Raw genomic sequence first — 19,095 nt, forward strand, 5'->3', positions numbered from 1 at the left:
ACTTAGACTGCCGTGGGAAAGGTTAAACGTATGCATCCTCAAAAATTGTGTGACCGATCAGGGAAGAATTTCTCCCCTTCAAATCATACGCTCACTAATATATAATACTTGCCACTCCAAAGCTCGCTTGCTTCCTCGCTGTTAGTCTCTACAAAACCTTATCACACTTTTGACTCAGTGCAGGCTCAATGCATGCAACGATGATTCAGGCTTACGGTATAATTATAGCTGATATTTTATTTTTTATTAATTATTTTTTATTTTCTCAAATGTTTTGTCTTGGTTTTGCGGTTAGTGGCGGAAAAAAGTTCTATATTTAATTGATAATTAAATATAATACAACAAATATAAAAGAATAAAATCTACAGTTTGTTCTCCTTAAATGCCTCCTTCTAAATTGTGCCGCTTAAGTGCTTGATGACTTTTCATTTCTTAAGGATAAACTGGGTTTCGCAGCTAAGGTTTCTGTTACTTCCCTGCAAGTCAAAGATCCGTTAAATCATACGTTTTTCTGTATATGTTAGTTTCTGTACTTTTAATGTATTAAACTTCCGATGTTCGCTACTTGTTGGGTGAGTATGTTATAAGAGTAGTGTTTGACATCGTAAATTGTAACAAAAGGGTTAAATGGTTTGCCGACAAAAAAGCTAGAGATTCGAAGACCACGATTACCAAGTGTAACACCAAGAATTATAGAATTGAGAACCGTTCCTTTATTAGATTCGTTTGACAGTAGTTTGTGACGCCGTGAGGAGCGATAGTCCTTGTTTACAATTACTAAAAAAGTTTGACAGTTTGCTACGTTTATGATGAAACAAGATCTTCAATCCCTTAATATTATATGAAACGAATACCCCTACGCATACCTGACAACAAAACAATATGCTATGAAGCACAAGTCAAGAGTCTAATAATGGAGTCATGAGTACTAAAGATAGCGCATATTGAGATAATTTCCATGACAGATTTCTCAAACTTCTGTAAAGACTTTGCGTAGACCAAAGATATAATTACATTTCAAACTAGAAACAAAATGGAATTCTTTATTTGTAGCTTAATCTTTTGTTTTCTTAAACGGCCTGTGATATCGTGTCGTTTTCGGCAAAACTGTCAACAGCTTAAGTGCCTTATAATTGATTACTTGCCAAACTTGTAGAAAATCGTGATTTGGTGCTAATTAACTTTCATCGACGCATTTTGTGTTAATCCGCTCAGTTTGCATATTTAGATTTGTTCCAAATCGATAAGAAAAATAATTTATTGACTACAAATTTATAGAGTCGGGCTCACGCATGGTTTGACGCATCTTTGAAGCTGGCTAATTTAAACGATGCTTTAACAACAATAATTAAAATTTGTCACGATTTACTAAAGGAAGACTAAAAAAAAAAAAGGTTTGCAAACAAGTTGTAAAATAAACTCGCTAATTGCGTGTGCGTTTCATTTAAATTTTGACTTTTCTTAAAAGGTTTACATTCTTTTTAAATTCATTGTCACAAAAGCTATACAAACCAATACTTGTTTCATATATTTACTAAATACTTTCTTACTTTCTTGTTGATAACAGGTTTCTTAGAAATTCTTCTTGCACACAAGGCACAGATCTGCATGAAAAATGTTATTCAATTACATTAAGCCGATTACGCTGATCGTGTACTTTATTGTGTTTGCGAATTCTTGTTTGTGTTGTTGTCGTGTTTGTCACAAACTGTCGTGCTTACGCTGCACGCTATAAAACCAATAGAGATTGATTACCCACATAAACGTACATACGTATATAAATAATTGGTCATTAACACCCGAAGTGCAATGACCTTTACTATAATTTTCCTTACCATTCGGATTGACCCATTTCTTATCAAAAATATAAAATATATATGTATATACGTATATCATTGTTGATGCTATTTGATTTTAGAAATAAATAGCATCCTACTATTTCTTGAATACACACTGAGCCTCCAGCAAAGAGGAAAAAACATTATTTATAGTACTGTTGTTGTTGTAGCGAGATTTATGATACCTTGTGTAGTAATATGGAATTATTTATGTGGCGATAGCTTGCTAAGATATCATGAAACATAATGTCCATCCAAGTTATGGGCAACGTGAATATGCGAATATATGTCCACACATATATTTATAAATTAATAAATCTCGCCTGCCCGGTTCAAATAAAAAATATTCTTTTTATTTTCTACTAAATATTACGATGCAGTAAATACTTTTAAGTGATCAGTTTGAAATGATTTGCCTCTCACAGCTTGTTATTCGTATTAATATCATCCTCTTTGACTTTGTCCGTTATGTGTTCTGTAAACAGAAAAATATTTTAATGTAAAAACTCTTCCACTGTTTCGGTGCTCTTACTCACATATTGTACTTCTAATATATTGCACATACAATGGATTTGACTTCCGAACGAAGTATTCAGGCGCAGAAACAAAACTTCCTTGCGTTTTTCTACCGCCCGTAAAGAGAAGCGTTGAGTGGAGCGTTTTTCACCGCACAGCGTTAACGACGACGTGATATCCCTAAATAAAAGCGACAAGTTCCCGTCAAATGTCAAAACTGTTAATTTAAATTGTGATTTTGAAATTCATTGTGCGGTGAAAAATATTACATGTGAACAAACGTTTATAAATTATATATGACATTGACGTTTTGGAGAGCTTACTAATTATGAAAGTGATTGCAAGGAGGCAACGCAGTGGAAGCCGAGTGATTTTCAAAACTTGTAAAACGCATGGAGTTTACTCAAGCGGAGTTAATAAATTGATCAAAAATAATGCAGAAGTTTTGTTGAATATGGTTGAGCCATGGCCATGGAGACAGAAAGATTCATTATTTAGAGAGGAGGATTTTTGGAATGTAACCAAGTTCCCACATTGTTTAGGGGCAATTAATGGTAAACATTTTTGCACACACAGATTTGCAGCTTCCAATTATATTTTTACTTTTGTGGACGTTGGCGCACATGACAGTCAAAGGCGGTGTGAGCAGGATTACTGACAATAAATATTGACAAAGTTCATTTCTTAAATTAATTAAAATGAACTTTGTCAATATTAAAATTATATCGTATATTGAAATAAATATAAATAAGAAAACGATTTATTTTTAAGTTAATATTTTGTTAAATATTTTTATTGTTTTAAAAATACTTAAATTTATATAAATGTAAATATAATGTTTCAATAACCTAGCTATTATGTAGTAGGAACAAATTGGATAAACTAACAGAAAATGAAGTTGTTGATGTTGAAGTTGAAATACTAAATTTAATTAATAGAAAAATTATTACATCCGAAAATATCTCAATATAATAATTTTTCTATTAATTAAATTTAATATATCATTGTTTTTCAAAGGTGTTCTTATGGCAATGAAGAGGTAATATGAAAAACCACAATCCTCAAAAATATGCTTAGGAACAAATTGGAGAAAATATTAGAAAATGAAGTTGAAATATTAAACTGAATAAATTGACAAATTATTACATCGAAAACTACATTTCGAAATATTAAATTGTATTAATAGAAAAATTACTACATTGGAAAATACCTTTCGAGGTAGTTTTGGATGTAACAATTTTTTTATTAACCAAATTTAAGATTTCAATTTCCACATCATCAGCTTCACTTTCTGTTAGTTTATCCAATTTGTTTCTAAGCATACCGAAGAAATGCTCGTATTTGTCCTTGTTTGTGGGTTGTGGTTCTTCATATTTCCTCTTCATTGCTATTAGAATATCATTGAAGAGACCATCGCTGTAACGTTTACGTTTTGTAGTGGTGTGGAACAACTGACTATCGACTGACAGTTCACATGCGTCCATTTCACCGTTACTGGTTGTACTGAAAATTAAAAGTTTGCATTTTTCATTAATTTTTCACATATGTATATAAACGGCACTTCTTCATACCTCGTAGGCTCCATTGTTTCCGTCAAAAACTCTAGACTCGCCATATACTTCCAAGGCGGTCCCAGTTTTTGTCCGGATCCGGAAGGAAGATCCTCGGAATTTTTCATCTTCCTAAATTTGTCACGCAGACTCTTCCACTTTACTTTACACTCTTTTCCTATAAGAAATATGTTATTAGTTACTTCTCAGTACATATATTCTTGATTAACTTACCCGAAAGATGTACTTGCTCGGCGATTTCTTGCCAAACACGCTCTTTATGCTTAACGTCTTTGTATTTTTTGTCTCTTTTATCATAGAGACAAGGGTTGATATGTACCATTTCTATTATTTTCTCACAATTCTAAAATTAGTGCAAAAATAAATGTAATATAAAGCGTTTTAATGTATTAATAATACTTACCACCATTTGCACAAACATACAACGGTCGCAAATTTTTCAGAAAAATTGGAATTACTTTATTTTCGGCAGCCAACTTCACTTCTGAACGCGCTGTCAAATCGAGTTTTTCAACCGCTCAGCGTTGCCGCCGCGGTTATTTAGGTATGCGCCATACAAAATATACATACGAGCATTAGGAATTTTAACAGTAATTTACCGCTGCCGCTTTTATTTAGGGACGGCAGTTATACAATACGTAAAAAAAGTTTAAAATTACAGTTTCCGAATACTGCTGAGAAGATAGACGCTTTCTGAATGAAGGTAACAAAATTCGAGCGGGACATTATTCTCGAGACGTAATTATAAAGTGGCAAATGATTTGTAACAAAAAATTGTATCAAAAATGAAATTGTTTATATCTTGCATTTGTCATTATTTCTAAAATTCGCAAATATGTAAACTAGCTTGGTTTATTTATTTATTTTTTCTTCCACATTTTGCAGGTGATGGCAAATTATTCGTTCGCTAACCTTTTGCATTTTATTTTATTTGATCAAAGCCCAACCTTGGGGCCTTGAATTGATTTAAAAGTGGATAATTGAATAGTTTTACAATATTTACTTTGCTACACAAGTCTTTTGTATTTTAAAATAAAATTTCGTTAGGCGACTAGCACATCAAAAGTCACGATGTATGAACGTCTCTTCGATATATTATACATATGTTTATGTTAAAAGAGTCGTATATATAAAACTTATCAGAAATCTAAAAAAAACTAAAATATGAAGTAACGCAAATCATTTAGGACGGATTTAATTAGCATGAATAAATCTTTGTAAAATTATTAACCACAAAACAGATAAACATATCTGTAGCATAATATGGCAATGTTGGTTTTACCCGCGAACGGCCAGCTGTTTGACCGTGAAATACCAATAAAAATAAATAAAACACCACCTTTGGTAAAAGGCAATTAAAAGGATATTGAACACACATAAGGAAGGAGTGGTTGAATGAATCCTACTAAAATTAGAAATTGTGTATACAAGAACAACGAATTACCCACCTGTTTTACTCCCTTCTACTACCTTGTGAATTTTATTTTGTGAAATACGTAGAACGCACTGCGCTTACTTCGATTTTTCAAAAGAAAAAATTCGATAGCGAAATATCCAGAACGTGCGCACGTCCCTGGGTGAACCGAAGCCTACACTAAGGGCGTTGGTGACCACGGTCACGGCACTGTTGTGGTCACAGCAACGCGTCGTTGTTTATAATTTTCAAACAAATCAATTACCACCAAATAGCCAACAACAGTGTGTGAGTATTCAATTGTAGACTAAAACCTTTCAAGAAAAGTGTTGAAACTATTAATAATAAATTTATTAACGAAAAAATATTTACTTAGCTGCTATTTCATTTTAAATCCAGTTGAAAGAAGAAATAAAATAATTGAAAATGGATCACAGTCCGTCAAACGCTACTTTGCCGGGTAAGCGCCAGCATCCATCTACAATGCAGCGTAAAAAATCCGGCCCCAAATTTGAGCTCTCTGAAGCGCAAAAAGCCGACATTAAGGAGGCTTTCGATCTATTCGATACGGAGTGCACCGGTTTTATAGAGGTCAAGGAGTTGAAGGTTGCAATTCGTGCGCTTGGTTTTGAGCCGAAAAAAGAAGAAATCAAACGAATGATTGCCGAAATCGATAAAGATGGCACTGGCCGCATATCATTCAATGACTTCCTACAACTGATGACAATGAAAATGGCTGAGAAGGACACTAAAGAGGAAATATTAAAAGCGTTCCGCCTGTTCGATGACGACGATACTGGCTCGATTTCTTTCAAAAATCTGAAACGTGTTGCACGCGAGCTGGGCGAAACGCTGACCGATGAGGAGTTACGTGAAATGATTGATGAAGCTGATTTGGACCATGACGGTGTAGTGAATCAGGATGAATTTCTACGCATCATGAAAAAGACAAGTCTATATTAGTTGTATGTTTTTGGTTGTAGCGTGGCACCAAGTTGTGCTGTGTGTGGATTATAATGGTCATAATGACTTGGCGGAAGGGTTTATAATTTTTTTCTTATTTTATTTTTTATTTACTTGCTTTAAATATTAAATATTTCATCATTTGTGTTGTGTTCATCTATATAGAAGATACGTTCATACTTACACAAATATAATAATAATAATAACTTATAAATAGCTCTGCTGCACTTCATGTGTATACAAAACTGTTAACAAGTGCTTTTTTTTCTTATTGTTTTGTTAAAATACTTTATTTCTCTATTTAAATATATGAATTTCTGCATATTGCGGATGATTGAGAAGTTTTGTGTAATTTAATTTAATTTAGAGTTCAAACTGTGTATACGATATTTTTAAGCGCGATTCAGTGTCTTAAAGGTTTTAACAAAACTTTTGTTCAACTGCATTTACTTAAGGGGTACTGAAAAATAATTGTTCAACGACGCTGCATTTAATTTAAATCTTTCTTTATGAGTAAAGAGTGCTCTCCGCCAAAAACATAAAATAAAGAAAATAAAAATACCCGTTACTGGCATACGAAACGCGCAGTAGCTGAAGTTAATGTTCAATTAAGCACTAAAATGCCGACACTTTCTTTTACAATGTTTTAAAAATGTTTGTGAAACGCTGTGTTTAAATGTAAGCTTTTGAAATAGTCGAATATTTCATAAAAATGCACTGCACTAAAGAAAATTTGTTGAAAATTGCTTTTTGCCAGTATTTATTATTTAAAAAATTTATATTTCTACGCACATTTACAAAATAAAATATGAATTGGTGACTTAAGATGTACAAAACATGAATAAAACAATCACAAAAGTGTTTTAAAGTTGTGTATTTTTCTTCGTTCGGAAACTAGTTTGTTTAAAGGTGAGATGTCACTGGGTCATATAAATAAATATGCTCTTCACGATCCATTTTACTTATAGAACGAAGGATTTGATAATTTTAGTCGAATTTTCAGTGGTAGCAAGAAAAGTTGTTCACATTTCACCTTTTCTGTAGTCTAATCACATTAAAACTGAAGGTTTTTAGGATCAACGAAACTAAACTGATTCAAATTCATCGCCACAACAAATATTTGTTTTGTTTTCAGGCTCAGTTTGACATAAAATTTGAACTTTATTTTCAATTATGTGCTAAATTTTACGTATCAATTAACTCAGCGTCCAATTTCGGAAGTTTTATGCGCTTATCATTTATACTAATATCACCTGCCTCCTTCACTTTTCCAGTCGCTTGCGTGCTGTAAACAAAGAATTATTAGCTTTCACACTCTTTTACTGAATTCGGTGTTTTTACTTACATCGCCTTCAATACTTCTATTTTAGGTATATTTTTGGTATATGCCTTCACTCCTGCTGCCTCTAATTCAGCTAGCTCTTTTGGATGCAAATGCTTTTTGTGATAACGACAGCTTGAACCGGTCGAAAATGTTTTATCGCAGAAATCACAAGAGAATGGCTTGAGACCAGTGTGAGTTATCAAGTGGCCTTTCAAATTTTTTGAACGTTTAAATCTGCGTCCACAATAATCACATTTATACGGCATTTCATCCGAATGCACTTTACTGTGCAATTTGAGTGCTTTGGATGTTGTCACCTCCAAGCCACATTCACCACAAACATGTTTGTCACCATGAATTTCCGCGTGTCTCTGTGTATATAAACTAGTAAAATCTACAAAGCAAAATGGAATATTTTAGTACCTTTAAATAGAATTTACGCGCAAAGCATTTGCCGCATTCTTTACACTCGAATGCGCCACGGCCTGTGTGTATGGCCATATGTTCCAGCAGCTTTTCTTTCGTACGCACACTTTCGCCGCACTCTTCACAAATAAATGAACCTTCACCTTCATGCTCTGCTTTGATGTGATTTTCGGCATCTTTGGCTCTCTTAAATTTCCGCTCACAATGTGGACAGGGATAAATCTTCGGCGCGTGCATTTTCCTAATGTGCCGTTGCAGTTCCTTTTTGTATTTGAAGAAACCTGAACAGCTCGTACATTGATGTGGTGTTTCTGTGCCGTGTTTATTCTTCATATGCCATACATAATTTCTGTTTTGTACAAAGCTCTGGTTGCAGATATCACAGACGTAACCGCCCTCGTTTTTCTCATTATCGCTGGCAGAAATTCTATTGGAACTCACTTTAGCATATGTGCTTTGTATATGTACCGTTTTCTTTTCCTCCACACGATATTCAGTGTCAGAAGAAAATGTGTGGCTGTTACCAACGCTGCTATCACTATCTTCACTAGTCTCATGCGCTTCTACACTTCGTGAGGCATTTCGCGCGAAGGGATCTTCAAATTCTACTTTGATTTCAGCTTCGAGATTTTTTACTATTGTCTGCGTCTCTTCCACTTCTTCATCTTTAATTCTCAATACTGGCACATCCGTTACGAATATTTGCTCGATTGCAGTTGGAGCTATAGAATTATAGGATTCAGGCAAAATATGCTGCACATATGGTTCCAATTTGAATATGCCATATTTCTCATAAATGTCTTTTATATCAGTAAGGGTGGTGTTGGCTGAGCTCAGCAAATCATGGTACATTGCTTGCACCTTAGAAACATGCTCCGCATAATTTTTCATGTAGTTAATGAAAGTGTAGCATTCTGCACACAATAATACTGGAAGTTCGTCACTTGGTTTTATCTGTGCAAGTAATATACTAGATCAGGTAATACTTTATCTTAAATCAAATATCCTTACCTGTATCTTAAAGAATTTGTTAATGGCAGCAGTAAGGTGCTGCTGAACAGACATTGGTCGTAGTTCCTCAATGAAAATATCAAAATAGTGGCCATCATATTTGGCGCAAAGACGGCACCAGCGCTGCCATTCTTTGTTTGTCGCATCATTTGTGCACGTCTCTGTAATATGCTTCTTAGACATTATTATTAAAGCGCCAGAAAGTTTATTATGTTTATTTTTTTTAATGTTTACCGGAATACAACTTTCGCATCAACACAGTAGAAAAATTAAATTTCTGATAAACTGTAGTGAAATTTTGACATTTTTCACCCCAACTCAACACAGCAAAAATGTTAAGGTAGGCACCCAGCCTAACAAAAGAAGATATAAGTTGAAACAAACTCGTATAAGAAATGCTGGCTACTAGCGTTCGTTAAATTCTTCGGATTCGGTTACGAAATACTACGCCACTTAAACTACATATATTAATTAGATTTTGAATTTTTATAATATGAATAAGAATAGTACAAAATTAAATCGAACGAGTAATCGATGCGTTTGTAGTCAGCATTATGCAAAACTCTCACTTTCGTATGACTTATTATAATGGTGAATTTCATTGACAGTAGCATGGGGTAGTGATAATATTTAAATAGTAAAATAAAAAAAAATTGCTAGACTTTTATTGCTAGATACTAATTTTACGTAAATGTATTGGTGACATTGCAATAAGTAAATTGAAAAAATAATACGGCCAATCACCACAAAATCACCATTGAATTCCATTTAAAATTCACCAACCAGCCATTGTGAATGTGTTTACTTCGCTACTTCTCAAGACTTAAAAATAGTTTGGAATAACGGTTTTGATTGTGCATATTTTTATACCATGAACAGGGTATTTCAAATTAGCCACGAAGTTTGTAACACCCACAAGGAAACGTCAGAGACCCTATAAAAATATATACATAAATGATCAGCAGCTGAGTTGATGTCTGTCTGTCTATATATTCGCGAACTAGTCTCTACTCTAATACTCGTATTTACTCACAGCAGTTTAACGCTTATATCCCGTATATGGCTGTGATTTGAAATAGGATCCAGACGTAGAAGTTTCGAATCTATCAGGCTTCCATAATGTGGTCGCCTGCAGTACTCCCCTTTCTGTCATCTAAAGCTGTCTTACCCAACGAATAATTTGCTAACTTTTGAAGATCTTGCTTGAAACATAATTAAACACCAGCACCATCATTGATAGACTCACTAAAGCTGCTGTTATTGAACCTAATCTATGCACTAATAGCCAGAAATTCCTTTTGTACATATGTATATTCACCAACTCTCTTCCAAAGCTGATTCTTTTCTCGGATTGAGTTCCGGTGAGTTATCAGACCACGAGTTGCATTATGAAAAAAAGATTTACGGGGACTTAACAGTACCCTATTTGAATATACAGGGTGATTTCAAATTTCTTTTATTTATTTCTTCAAACAAACATTATTACAGGTTCTAATACAATTCGTCACATTAAACGCTAGATTCGTCTGTAAATAAAATTTTCATTTCATTTCTTCGCTACGGAAAGCTGAAAACTATTTATGTATATAATTAAAAAATTCTAATTAAAACTAATTATCAAAAACATACAAACATATACATCGATACATATGCGAACTATATTTCAGAAATAATTTAACTGTATGTAATTATAAAATTATATTTAGTGCACAGGAAACACACAGAAAATTTTCTTATACTTAACAGAATCCATGATTTTTACTAAAAAAATAGTAAACGCTTAACTAAATATCATAAAAAATACTTAAAAAATTACACAAAACATGAAAATGAACGATTGGGAAATGTACTCGAAAATTAACAAAAATCGTATACAATTTTTGAGTTAAAATCCTAAGAAAGTTTACCGTTACGTCAAGCTACGAAAAATAACACAAACAAAAATCAACTTAATCATTCTAAGAAAATATTTTAACACATCCTACTATGTTATATTTTATATGGATGTTTGTTGATCACTTCAGCGCGCGGTTTTAATATTCAGCTCTAAGTTAGTCCAAACTCGCTCTCTCTTCTCCTATGAGTTCGCGCGCACTTCGTAGTTTATTGGTTGCGCTATGCACTCTTTTCCTTGTTTTTTAGACATTCTGACTTCTCTCCAGATGGATTTCTCCCACATTTCACACAAATGGTCCGGCAAAGTAGATTTTTCGCTTGCTCGGTAGCGGTTTAGTGCTCAAACCCGAACCTTCGATGAATTTCTCAAAGTTGGCTAAATTCTTCTTAATTTTCTTTGCCTTGGCATGGTGGTGAGCAATCGCTGGTGAGAGCGCAACTAGCGGTGAACTTTCACTGAACATGGGAAAGTTCACAGCCTCACAAATGGCAGCATTTAAGGCGGCGACATTATCAAGTTTTTTATTCTCAGCATGTTGTGTTGAGAGTTTAATATTTGTCGGCAGTGGTTTCGTCATATCCACGACACTTATTTCACTTTTCTCCTCGGCACTCTCATTATCCTGCTCACTGTTGTCGGCCATCAGTTCGTCCGGTTTATCGCTTGCGAGCGAGAACTCCTCATCCAAGTTGTATTCGTCGGCTGCTGTGACCAAGCTTTCACCATCTTCGTGTATGCCGGCGAGCATTGTGCCGTTAGTAAGCGAGTCGCTCACCTTGTGTAACTCGGGCTGTTGTAAAGCGGTCTTGCCATACTCGGCATCCAAATTGTACCAATCGAACTCTGCTTGAATTGGCATATTCGGCGGAGTGCTGACGCCAAGCTGCAGCGGCGATTTGTTTGCGGCGACCGACTTTGTAGGAGTGGCGAAGGTCAGTCTTGCAGTAGGTGTTGTCGGTGAACTTGGTAAGCTCATGCGCTTATTGATTTCGGCGAGAATGTTCGGCATATGTTTACGTTTGTATTGCAGCGGACTGGGTGTGTGTAAATGCAGTTTAAGCGCGCTAGTATCTGGACGATTTGGAGATTTAATGGGTGTGTTCACTGTGGATTTTACAATTGCCTTAGATGTGCCCTCCAAATTGTTAGAGGTGATCTGTTGTTTTGCTGCTGAGGCTGTATTTAATATGGTCGCATTACGCGCATTTTGCAACTTCATATTAGGCGTCTCTACTTTGGGAGACATCACCAGGTAATCTACTGAGGGCAAGCTGTGCATTTGTGTCGGCTGTTGTTGTTGAATTTTCGCCTGTTTTGGCGCTATAATGGCCGCCACATTTGGTAGCTTTGGTACATCGGCGAAAATTTCGTCGATTTCATCAGTCTTTTGTGAGACAGCGAATGTCTCATCTGAAGCGACTGTCGATACTTCGACGTCGAGTTCGGAGATGGGCGCTTCAAGCGCAGAGTTCGACTCTAAATCAGCTTCCGATTCAGGTGCTTTGTGTATATCGGCAACTATTTGCACACTCGTTATGCCCATATTCACCTCCGAAATGGAACAATAGTCCGGCTCAACTACGGCGTGCCCTTCCTGGTGTAGATGCTCGTCGGGCAATTCATCTAGTTGTTGTAGTGATTTTTTAAACTTCAATAGATTTGCTGGTTTGGGTGGCAAAGCTGGCGGTGTTTTTGGTACTTTTGTATCTACGGCAACTGTAGTGCTTGGAGCATTATTCGTGGCCGATTTGGTTGCTGACTCCATGTCCACATAAAGATTTGAGGAATTATGCTCGGAACCAATCGGTTCGTATTCGTTGCTATAAATACTCTCGTAGTTTAGCGTTTCGAGACGTTCGTGTTCGCTCACTTCGGCAAGCATGCCACCGCGAGCAATTGTGCCAGCAGCGGCAGCGGCTGCTTTAGCAGATGCAGCTTGCTGTGCAGCTTGTGGATAGTAACTCATTGGATGATATTGCGCTAGGCTTGAGATCATTGCTTCGTTTGTATCTTGTGTGTCCTGTGTGGTGTCATCGTCATTGGCATCTTCGTCCTCCTCGTCATGCTCATCGTTGCGTGGCACATGCACCATGCTATTCTTGGTTGAGAAATGTACACGCTTCCGTGTCAAAGTACCACTACGAGACGGCTGCCCATCACTAGAACGGCTATTGCTACGTGAACTATGTCGTCCACTCAGGGAGCTGCGACGTGGCAAACTGGCGGTGGAGGTGGCATTGCTGTAGTTGACCTGAAGGTTTTGGGCGGTCGTTTGATTATTCCGTTCGGCTACCGGCTCTTCCATGGACTGTTGCAATAGTATCTGATTAACGCATTCGAGCACCGGGTTGACCGCACCATTGGCATATGATTTGGCGACGACCGTAGATGTTGTGATTTCCTCCTGATCGGAGGCACTGGCATACCAATCGTCAGTGGAGGTCTCATAGACTTGTTTCGGCGAAGCCTCTGAAAATTCGGTGGAGCGACGCATCACAATCTTAATACTGCGTCCACCGACCTCTTCTGGTTCTTCGAAATCATCATCTTGTGTGGGTGAAAATATGCCGTCGTCTTCTTCAATCTGCGGTGTCGGTGCTTTGGCGCTATGCTTGCTGCAACTGCTGTTGCTGCTCTTACTGCTAACACTACTCTTGCAGCTTAGCCGTGAAGCGGGTCGTACCGTACTCTCCATACCGCTCTGCTCCGACTCGCGCTCACTTTCGCCTTTTACGCCATGCATACGTTCGATAGTGCGCGAATACATATTGAGTTTTTCATAGCTGGTTTGCGAGTCATCGCGACTGATTGTGCTCGTGTTCTCCTCAGAATTATTGTCCAACGCCGGATCGTCGATATTCATCGCACGCGAGCGCATATAATCGCGGAAAGTGCCGGAGGTGCGTTTGCTGGTATAGCGTACACTGCGCCGGGCTCCGTAAAACGACGATGAGACTGTATCATCACTCGATGAGCCGTGTTCAGTGGTGTGGTCAACTAGCAGAATAGAAACCAAAATATAGCATATCAGCAAAACTAACAAATCCTTGAACATACTCACCACTTTTTCTTGTACCATCTTTTGACATATTCTGTGTCCAGCCCTCATTTAGATCAATGTCATAGAATTGCTTCTTGCAATTAATGCATTGCAAAGCTTCGAGTACCAAACAGTCTTCCAGCAATTGTTGGTCGCTGTACGCCGCAGGCGACGCAGTTCGACGCTCCAGCACAGCTTCCTTCGTTTTACCACTGCGCTCTTCCTCCACCTCACCTTCTGTCTCTGGTTCGCCATCCTCAACCACACCTTCGTCCCGTGCATTCTCACCCTCTGCTTCGGTGTATTTCGTTAGTCGCTTACGCAATGCACGATTCTGTTGCACCAAACGACAGATTTCCACATCTTTCTCGAAGAGCCGCTGATTGACGGCTTTCATATCCTTTTTCAGCTTCGACTCGAAACACAGTAACGATTTCGCCACACAGGCGAGCTCCTCGCCCCGACGTCGCTTCTCCTTGGCCAGTTCGCGTTGCAACAGCTTCGTCTGCTGTTCATAATGTGAGATCATTGCGACGAGCTTGCGTCGTTGCGCGCGCTCTGGCGTTAATTGAAGTGTGCTGGTGCCATCCGTAAGTGTGGCTGTACTTAATTCCGCCGTATTTGCGGTTGGCGATGATTTCCGACGTTCGCACAACTGTGCGCAATCGCCGGACGATGAGGCGGATGATGTGCGTTGCAGGTCGACGGATTTCAGGGACACTGAAGTGGTCTTCGAAGAGAGTGTCGATGAGGCGGATGAGTTGTTCGACGAGGAGTAGTCGGAAACCTGCGTGAAACAAGAGAGAGAGAAGAGTTGTGAGTTATTTGAGTTAAGGTCATAAGTGAAAACTTTATATTATTATATCTAGGAAATAATAACTGCTTGCTTGGCCTTTTTCACATTTCAACATAAGTTCGACAGTAAATCAACACTTTTATTGCTCAATTCATTATTATTAAAAATGATTGAAGCCATAAGCCGCCAATAAACCTGTCTATCGTTCGAACTATGCTTTGCTCTGTAATCCTTTCACATCTCCTCGGTATTGCCCACAGCAAATAGCGTGAATTTGAACATATGGCATGACACCTCTTATCAACGGTAGTGGTAGGCAGGCAATAGAGTACCAAATTGTTTTTCTGCGCCCACGCTGCTTTTTATCGGGTAAATCTGATTAATTCGCATCGGAGGTGTAAGTGATTTATTTGTGGCGCATTTAAGTATTAAATATTTGCTGTTACTCGTTAATGGTTGAGTGCTTGTTCCGAGTATCAATACCGCTCTAAATATTTATATATGTACATATGTATGTAATACTGGAAATATGTTCTTAATAAATTATATCTTATTGCAGACATATGTTGTCATTTATATTATTAGTTCTGTCACACGTTTAGAGCATGTGAAATCTTATCGAACTGAGAATTTTATTTCGTCTGTCATCGCACTTTTAGTATATTTTAACATAACTGTTATATGGGGAGTGGGCGTGGTTTTTGTTATTTAGCTTATTTTCACAGCTTATGAGGGCAAAGGGGACTTCCTCTCAGCAAATTAGGTTGAGTTAGCTTTAGGGGCTTGGAAGATATATACAACTAACCATTTAAGGGGTGGTTACGCCCACCTTTAAAATATTGGGAAACTGTTATCAAATTATTGCATTGTCATCGGTCCTGGACACGTATGCAAAGTTTTAAGTTGATCAGATTTCTGGATACCGGTGAAAATTGAGCTCTAATAGTCTATTACATACATATAACCCAAGCTAATAAAAGCGTATTAAAAACCCACATCAGAAAATATTTAAATAACTTGGTATTGTGTACATTGACAAGGATCTAGACTGTCAGTTATTTTACTGTCAGCTTTTTCAGGAATAAACTCAAGCGTACTCTTTCTCTCTTTATTAAACTATGAATAAGGTACTGGTGAACGTACTTCTAATTCTCATGAGGTTTAATAACCCTTAGCTCATTGTGGCTTTTATTATACCCTTTCGATTCTAAGTAATGTGGTGATGATAATGAAATTATAGAAACATGTCAGAACATACACTTGAATTATAGAAACATTTTAAAATCGCCTTAGAATTCTACATATTTTTGTAAAAACTAAAGTGCTCAGACCCAAAATAAACTTAAAAAGACTCAATACAAACTTTTGTATTTGGAATTTTCTGGAATCTAAACTTCCCCAAGCAGTTTTGAATATAAAATATAGGTTTGCTTGGAAACATTATCTTCAACCTCTTGAAAATTACTGTTAACATTTGCGTTAGCAATGGTAGTAGGTGTAGTAGATTAGAGGTGATGTGCATTAGGCTGAGTACACAGTGAGTCGCAATGCTGAAGACAAAGTATAAAACAGCAACTGTGACTAAGCTTTTTTGGAGCGTTCAAAATATCGTGGTTGAGCATGCGTAGCTACTGGGCATAACTGTCATGCAGTTCATTAAAACTTATTATTTATTTGTTACACACTTTCCTTTATAACCTCTAAAGTATCTTTCAAATTAAATATGTTTATTATCACAAATCCATTTCGAAAACTGCAATATTTCATTCTAATCTTATCGCAGAGAATGTAAATGCCTCTTTTATAATTCTCGGAAGTTACAACAAAAAGTGTTTGTAAACATGAAAGTTGTTAATTTGCTCAAGGGGAGTAACCACTGAAGTATCTATAAATACATATAATGCATTTGATGATATTTGATGTTAACTGATATATGATATTTGTAAACTTAAAGGTTTTGAGATGTCACAGTACGAGTGATGATTTTCACGTAACACTTTTTTCGAATCGAAAAGTATATTGGGGGTTTGCCAATACTTGTCGAAACCTGACTACTATTAAGTAGTAAAAACTTTTTCATGCATCATCAGAAAGTCGTAACAGAATAAGTTGGGGCTGCTATCCACAGTATTTGATTATCATATATATCTTATGGTTATTATAATATCACATACATACCTATATGTGGAAATAGCCAGAAACTTAACCATTTTATTATTGTGGAAAAAGCCACAACTCTACTAAAATCTGTCCTTTGGTAGAAACATCCCCAGTAAGGTATGGGTAAAGATATAAGAAAAAGAGTTTCACGGGTTGTCTATTAAAAGAATTAACTCTGCGTGCAACTCTTTACTGCATTGACTGTTATTTGGTTGTTCAATGAGAGAAATACTGTTGTGCGTTCCCAGATATGAATATTATGGCACTGAAGTTGATTCTTTCTCTTTCGCGATCTATATTTAATTTCATATGATGAATATTTTTTTCGTTGAGAAATCTTTGGCTCTATTCAAGAGTGCCATACATACATAATTCGTAGGGAGTTACTCACGTATAATTACAATAGTATATTTATACATATATATATGTATAAATAATGTAGACATAACTAGAAATATGTCCTATGAAGGATTTGATTGAAAGCATGTTGGTTTACGAGACATCTCCGCCCTGCGCTCACTATTGACGTTGCTCCTGGCAAAACTATAAAATATATTCGAAATCTTTGCATTGTTACTGATTCAAAAAACTTTTCCGTATGCTTAGAAATGAGCTTTTTTCGGAATTTTTTTTTCAATTTTAGCTAAAAATACTGTAAGCTTGAAAAACATTAGATTTTTAAATATTCAAAACAGCTTGTGTCTACCAATAAAAAGAGACAGAGTTTTGAAAAAAATTATTAATTTTGTATATACAAGTTTAAGAAAAAATTAATGAAATTAAAAAAAAATGTTGTGCAAATTGTTGTGTATCGTTTTTTTTTTTGCAATCCGAAAATAGAGCAAGAAAGTAGCCGAACCGCTAAAGTAGCGCTGACTGTTCTTATACACGAACGAGATTAAAAACTTCAAACAAACATAAGCAAATCATAATTCAGTTAATTTCTTTTAAAATTCATTGTCTCTAAGTCAGCTCGCCGTTACTGCTTCCCTTGGTGTTTAAATGCCCATTGCGAATTTATTTATTCACGTTGACACGCTTCCGCACTTTTCTATGCAATTAGACTTGCGTTATCAACACAAATAATTTCGTGCGATTTTCAACACTTTCTACAATTTAAAACACTTAGCAAACAAGAGTCTGAAATTGATTATTTAAGCAATACTATATATATACTAACTAACACTATGTCTCTGAAAAAGCTTTGGACTTTGGTAGAAAAATAGCAGACACTTGTCACTTTAGTCAAATTTACTCACATGCGGCAGCCAATGTAGCTTCATGTTTGTTTTAATGTCTGTTAATTTTATTAAACAATTGATGATTAACAGAATTACAAAACGTCATAATAACAGCAACTCATGCGCCGATAAATAAATGTTGTATGTGTAAACAACCAGCGCTGACGGTGAGCGAAACACTGAAAGCGAATGAAACCTTCAAAGCAATATCAGTGCCGGTGATCTGGGAATGCAGCGCCAGCAGGCAGCAAACGCTGTGACAAAAACTGATAACGCACACAAACACAACACACTGTGTATGTAATTATTTGCATGTGGATGTGTGCGTTCGCTTTGAAACTAAGTCATTATCAATATTCGCTGACAGCTGATAAGCGCCTTTGATAAGCAACCAAGCTATAGGGCACGACTAAAGGACGTTGCGAAAGTTGTTTGCTTTTGTTCTTGTTGTTATATATTTTGTCTTGTTTCGTCAAGCTTTATAACTTTTCACTGACGTCACTAATTTTATAGCAGTAGCCAAAGTTTTTTTATAAAATAAATAAATTCAAATGTGAATAACGGTCAAGCAAAGTTAACCGTCTCAGTCAGCGCGTGTAGTGACAGCGTGGAAGCCAAGTGCAAATAATTAATAAATTCAAATCAATGAGTTGGCATAAGTTATAACGCCATAAAAGCGTTGCAGGAGCCACTACTGTGCGAAGGTGTCAAAATTTACACACACATACACATGTACGTTTGTATGCTTATATATTTTGGGCAAATATTTATGTGTGACAATTTGTTATTTATGATGTTTGTATATTTTTGCCATTATCCGCGTGCAATTTGTATAATTTTGGTGTTATCGCTGCGCTAATGAAGCCATTGTCGCTTGAATGTGAAAAATTTGTAAATA

General features: G+C 36.3%; 4 protein-coding genes and 2 long non-coding RNA genes across 9 annotated transcripts in view; 2 read left to right on the plus strand and 4 right to left on the minus strand.

The window, feature by feature from the left end:
- Positions 1 to 2,169: 2,169 nt before the first annotated feature.
- Positions 2,170 to 2,446, minus strand: LOC138856349 (uncharacterized). Its single transcript, XR_011395559.1, has 2 exons — positions 2,375 to 2,446; positions 2,170 to 2,313 (listed from the first exon to the last, which is right to left on the minus strand). It is a non-coding gene; the product is annotated as an uncharacterized lncRNA (long non-coding RNA).
- A 185-nt stretch (positions 2,447 to 2,631) lies between these two features.
- Positions 2,632 to 3,077, plus strand: LOC138856348 (uncharacterized). Its single transcript, XR_011395558.1, has 2 exons — positions 2,632 to 2,871; positions 2,931 to 3,077. It is a non-coding gene; the product is annotated as an uncharacterized lncRNA (long non-coding RNA).
- A 242-nt stretch (positions 3,078 to 3,319) lies between these two features.
- On the minus strand, positions 3,320 to 4,450 carry LOC106624549 (uncharacterized). Its single transcript, XM_070107215.1, has 4 exons — positions 4,329 to 4,450; positions 4,139 to 4,268; positions 3,926 to 4,082; positions 3,320 to 3,857 (listed from the first exon to the last, which is right to left on the minus strand). Exons 1-4 carry the CDS (start codon positions 4,344 to 4,346, stop codon positions 3,524 to 3,526), a joined length of 639 nt encoding a protein of 212 aa, XP_069963316.1. The 5' UTR covers positions 4,347 to 4,450; the 3' UTR covers positions 3,320 to 3,523.
- A 753-nt stretch (positions 4,451 to 5,203) lies between these two features.
- LOC106624551 (uncharacterized) lies at positions 5,204 to 6,643 on the plus strand. Of its 2 annotated transcripts, none has more exons than XM_014244290.3 (2): positions 5,204 to 5,627; positions 5,739 to 6,643. In XM_014244290.3, the coding sequence occupies exon 2, from the start codon at positions 5,766 to 5,768 to the stop codon at positions 6,300 to 6,302; it is 537 nt and encodes a 178-aa protein (XP_014099765.1). In that variant the 5' UTR covers positions 5,204 to 5,627; positions 5,739 to 5,765; the 3' UTR covers positions 6,303 to 6,643. The 2 variants fall into 2 exon arrangements, with proteins under 2 accessions (XP_014099765.1, XP_014099766.1); XM_014244291.3 differs by having other exon boundaries at positions 5,205 to 5,627; positions 5,716 to 6,643.
- On the minus strand, positions 6,562 to 9,355 carry LOC106626480 (zinc finger protein OZF). The gene is made up of 4 exons (XM_036359996.2): positions 9,064 to 9,355; positions 8,050 to 9,006; positions 7,648 to 7,997; positions 6,562 to 7,587 (listed from the first exon to the last, which is right to left on the minus strand). The coding sequence occupies exons 1-4, from the start codon at positions 9,244 to 9,246 to the stop codon at positions 7,488 to 7,490; spliced, it is 1,590 nt and encodes a 529-aa protein (XP_036215889.2). The 5' UTR covers positions 9,247 to 9,355; the 3' UTR covers positions 6,562 to 7,487.
- A 1,141-nt stretch (positions 9,356 to 10,496) lies between these two features.
- The window catches only part of LOC106624553 (serine-rich adhesin for platelets), an 86,520-nt gene continuing 77,921 nt past the window's right edge, over positions 10,497 to 19,095 (minus strand). For 2 of the 3 annotated variants that reach the window (XM_036359997.2, XM_070107216.1), the window contains 2 exons: positions 14,022 to 14,787; positions 10,497 to 13,957 (listed from right to left, as the gene is read on the minus strand). In XM_036359997.2, coding sequence (XP_036215890.2) covers positions 11,244 to 13,957; positions 14,022 to 14,787 — 3,480 coding nt within the window. In that variant the 3' untranslated portion in view covers positions 10,497 to 11,243. Of the gene's footprint in view, positions 13,958 to 14,021; positions 14,788 to 18,215; positions 18,376 to 19,095 lie in introns of those variants that run through there. The other variant, XM_036360001.2, reaches the window with a different exon arrangement.

This window comes from Bactrocera oleae, chromosome 3 (assembly GCF_042242935.1).
Source record: "Bactrocera oleae isolate idBacOlea1 chromosome 3, idBacOlea1, whole genome shotgun sequence".
Classification (NCBI taxonomy): domain Eukaryota; kingdom Metazoa; phylum Arthropoda; class Insecta; order Diptera; family Tephritidae; genus Bactrocera; species Bactrocera oleae.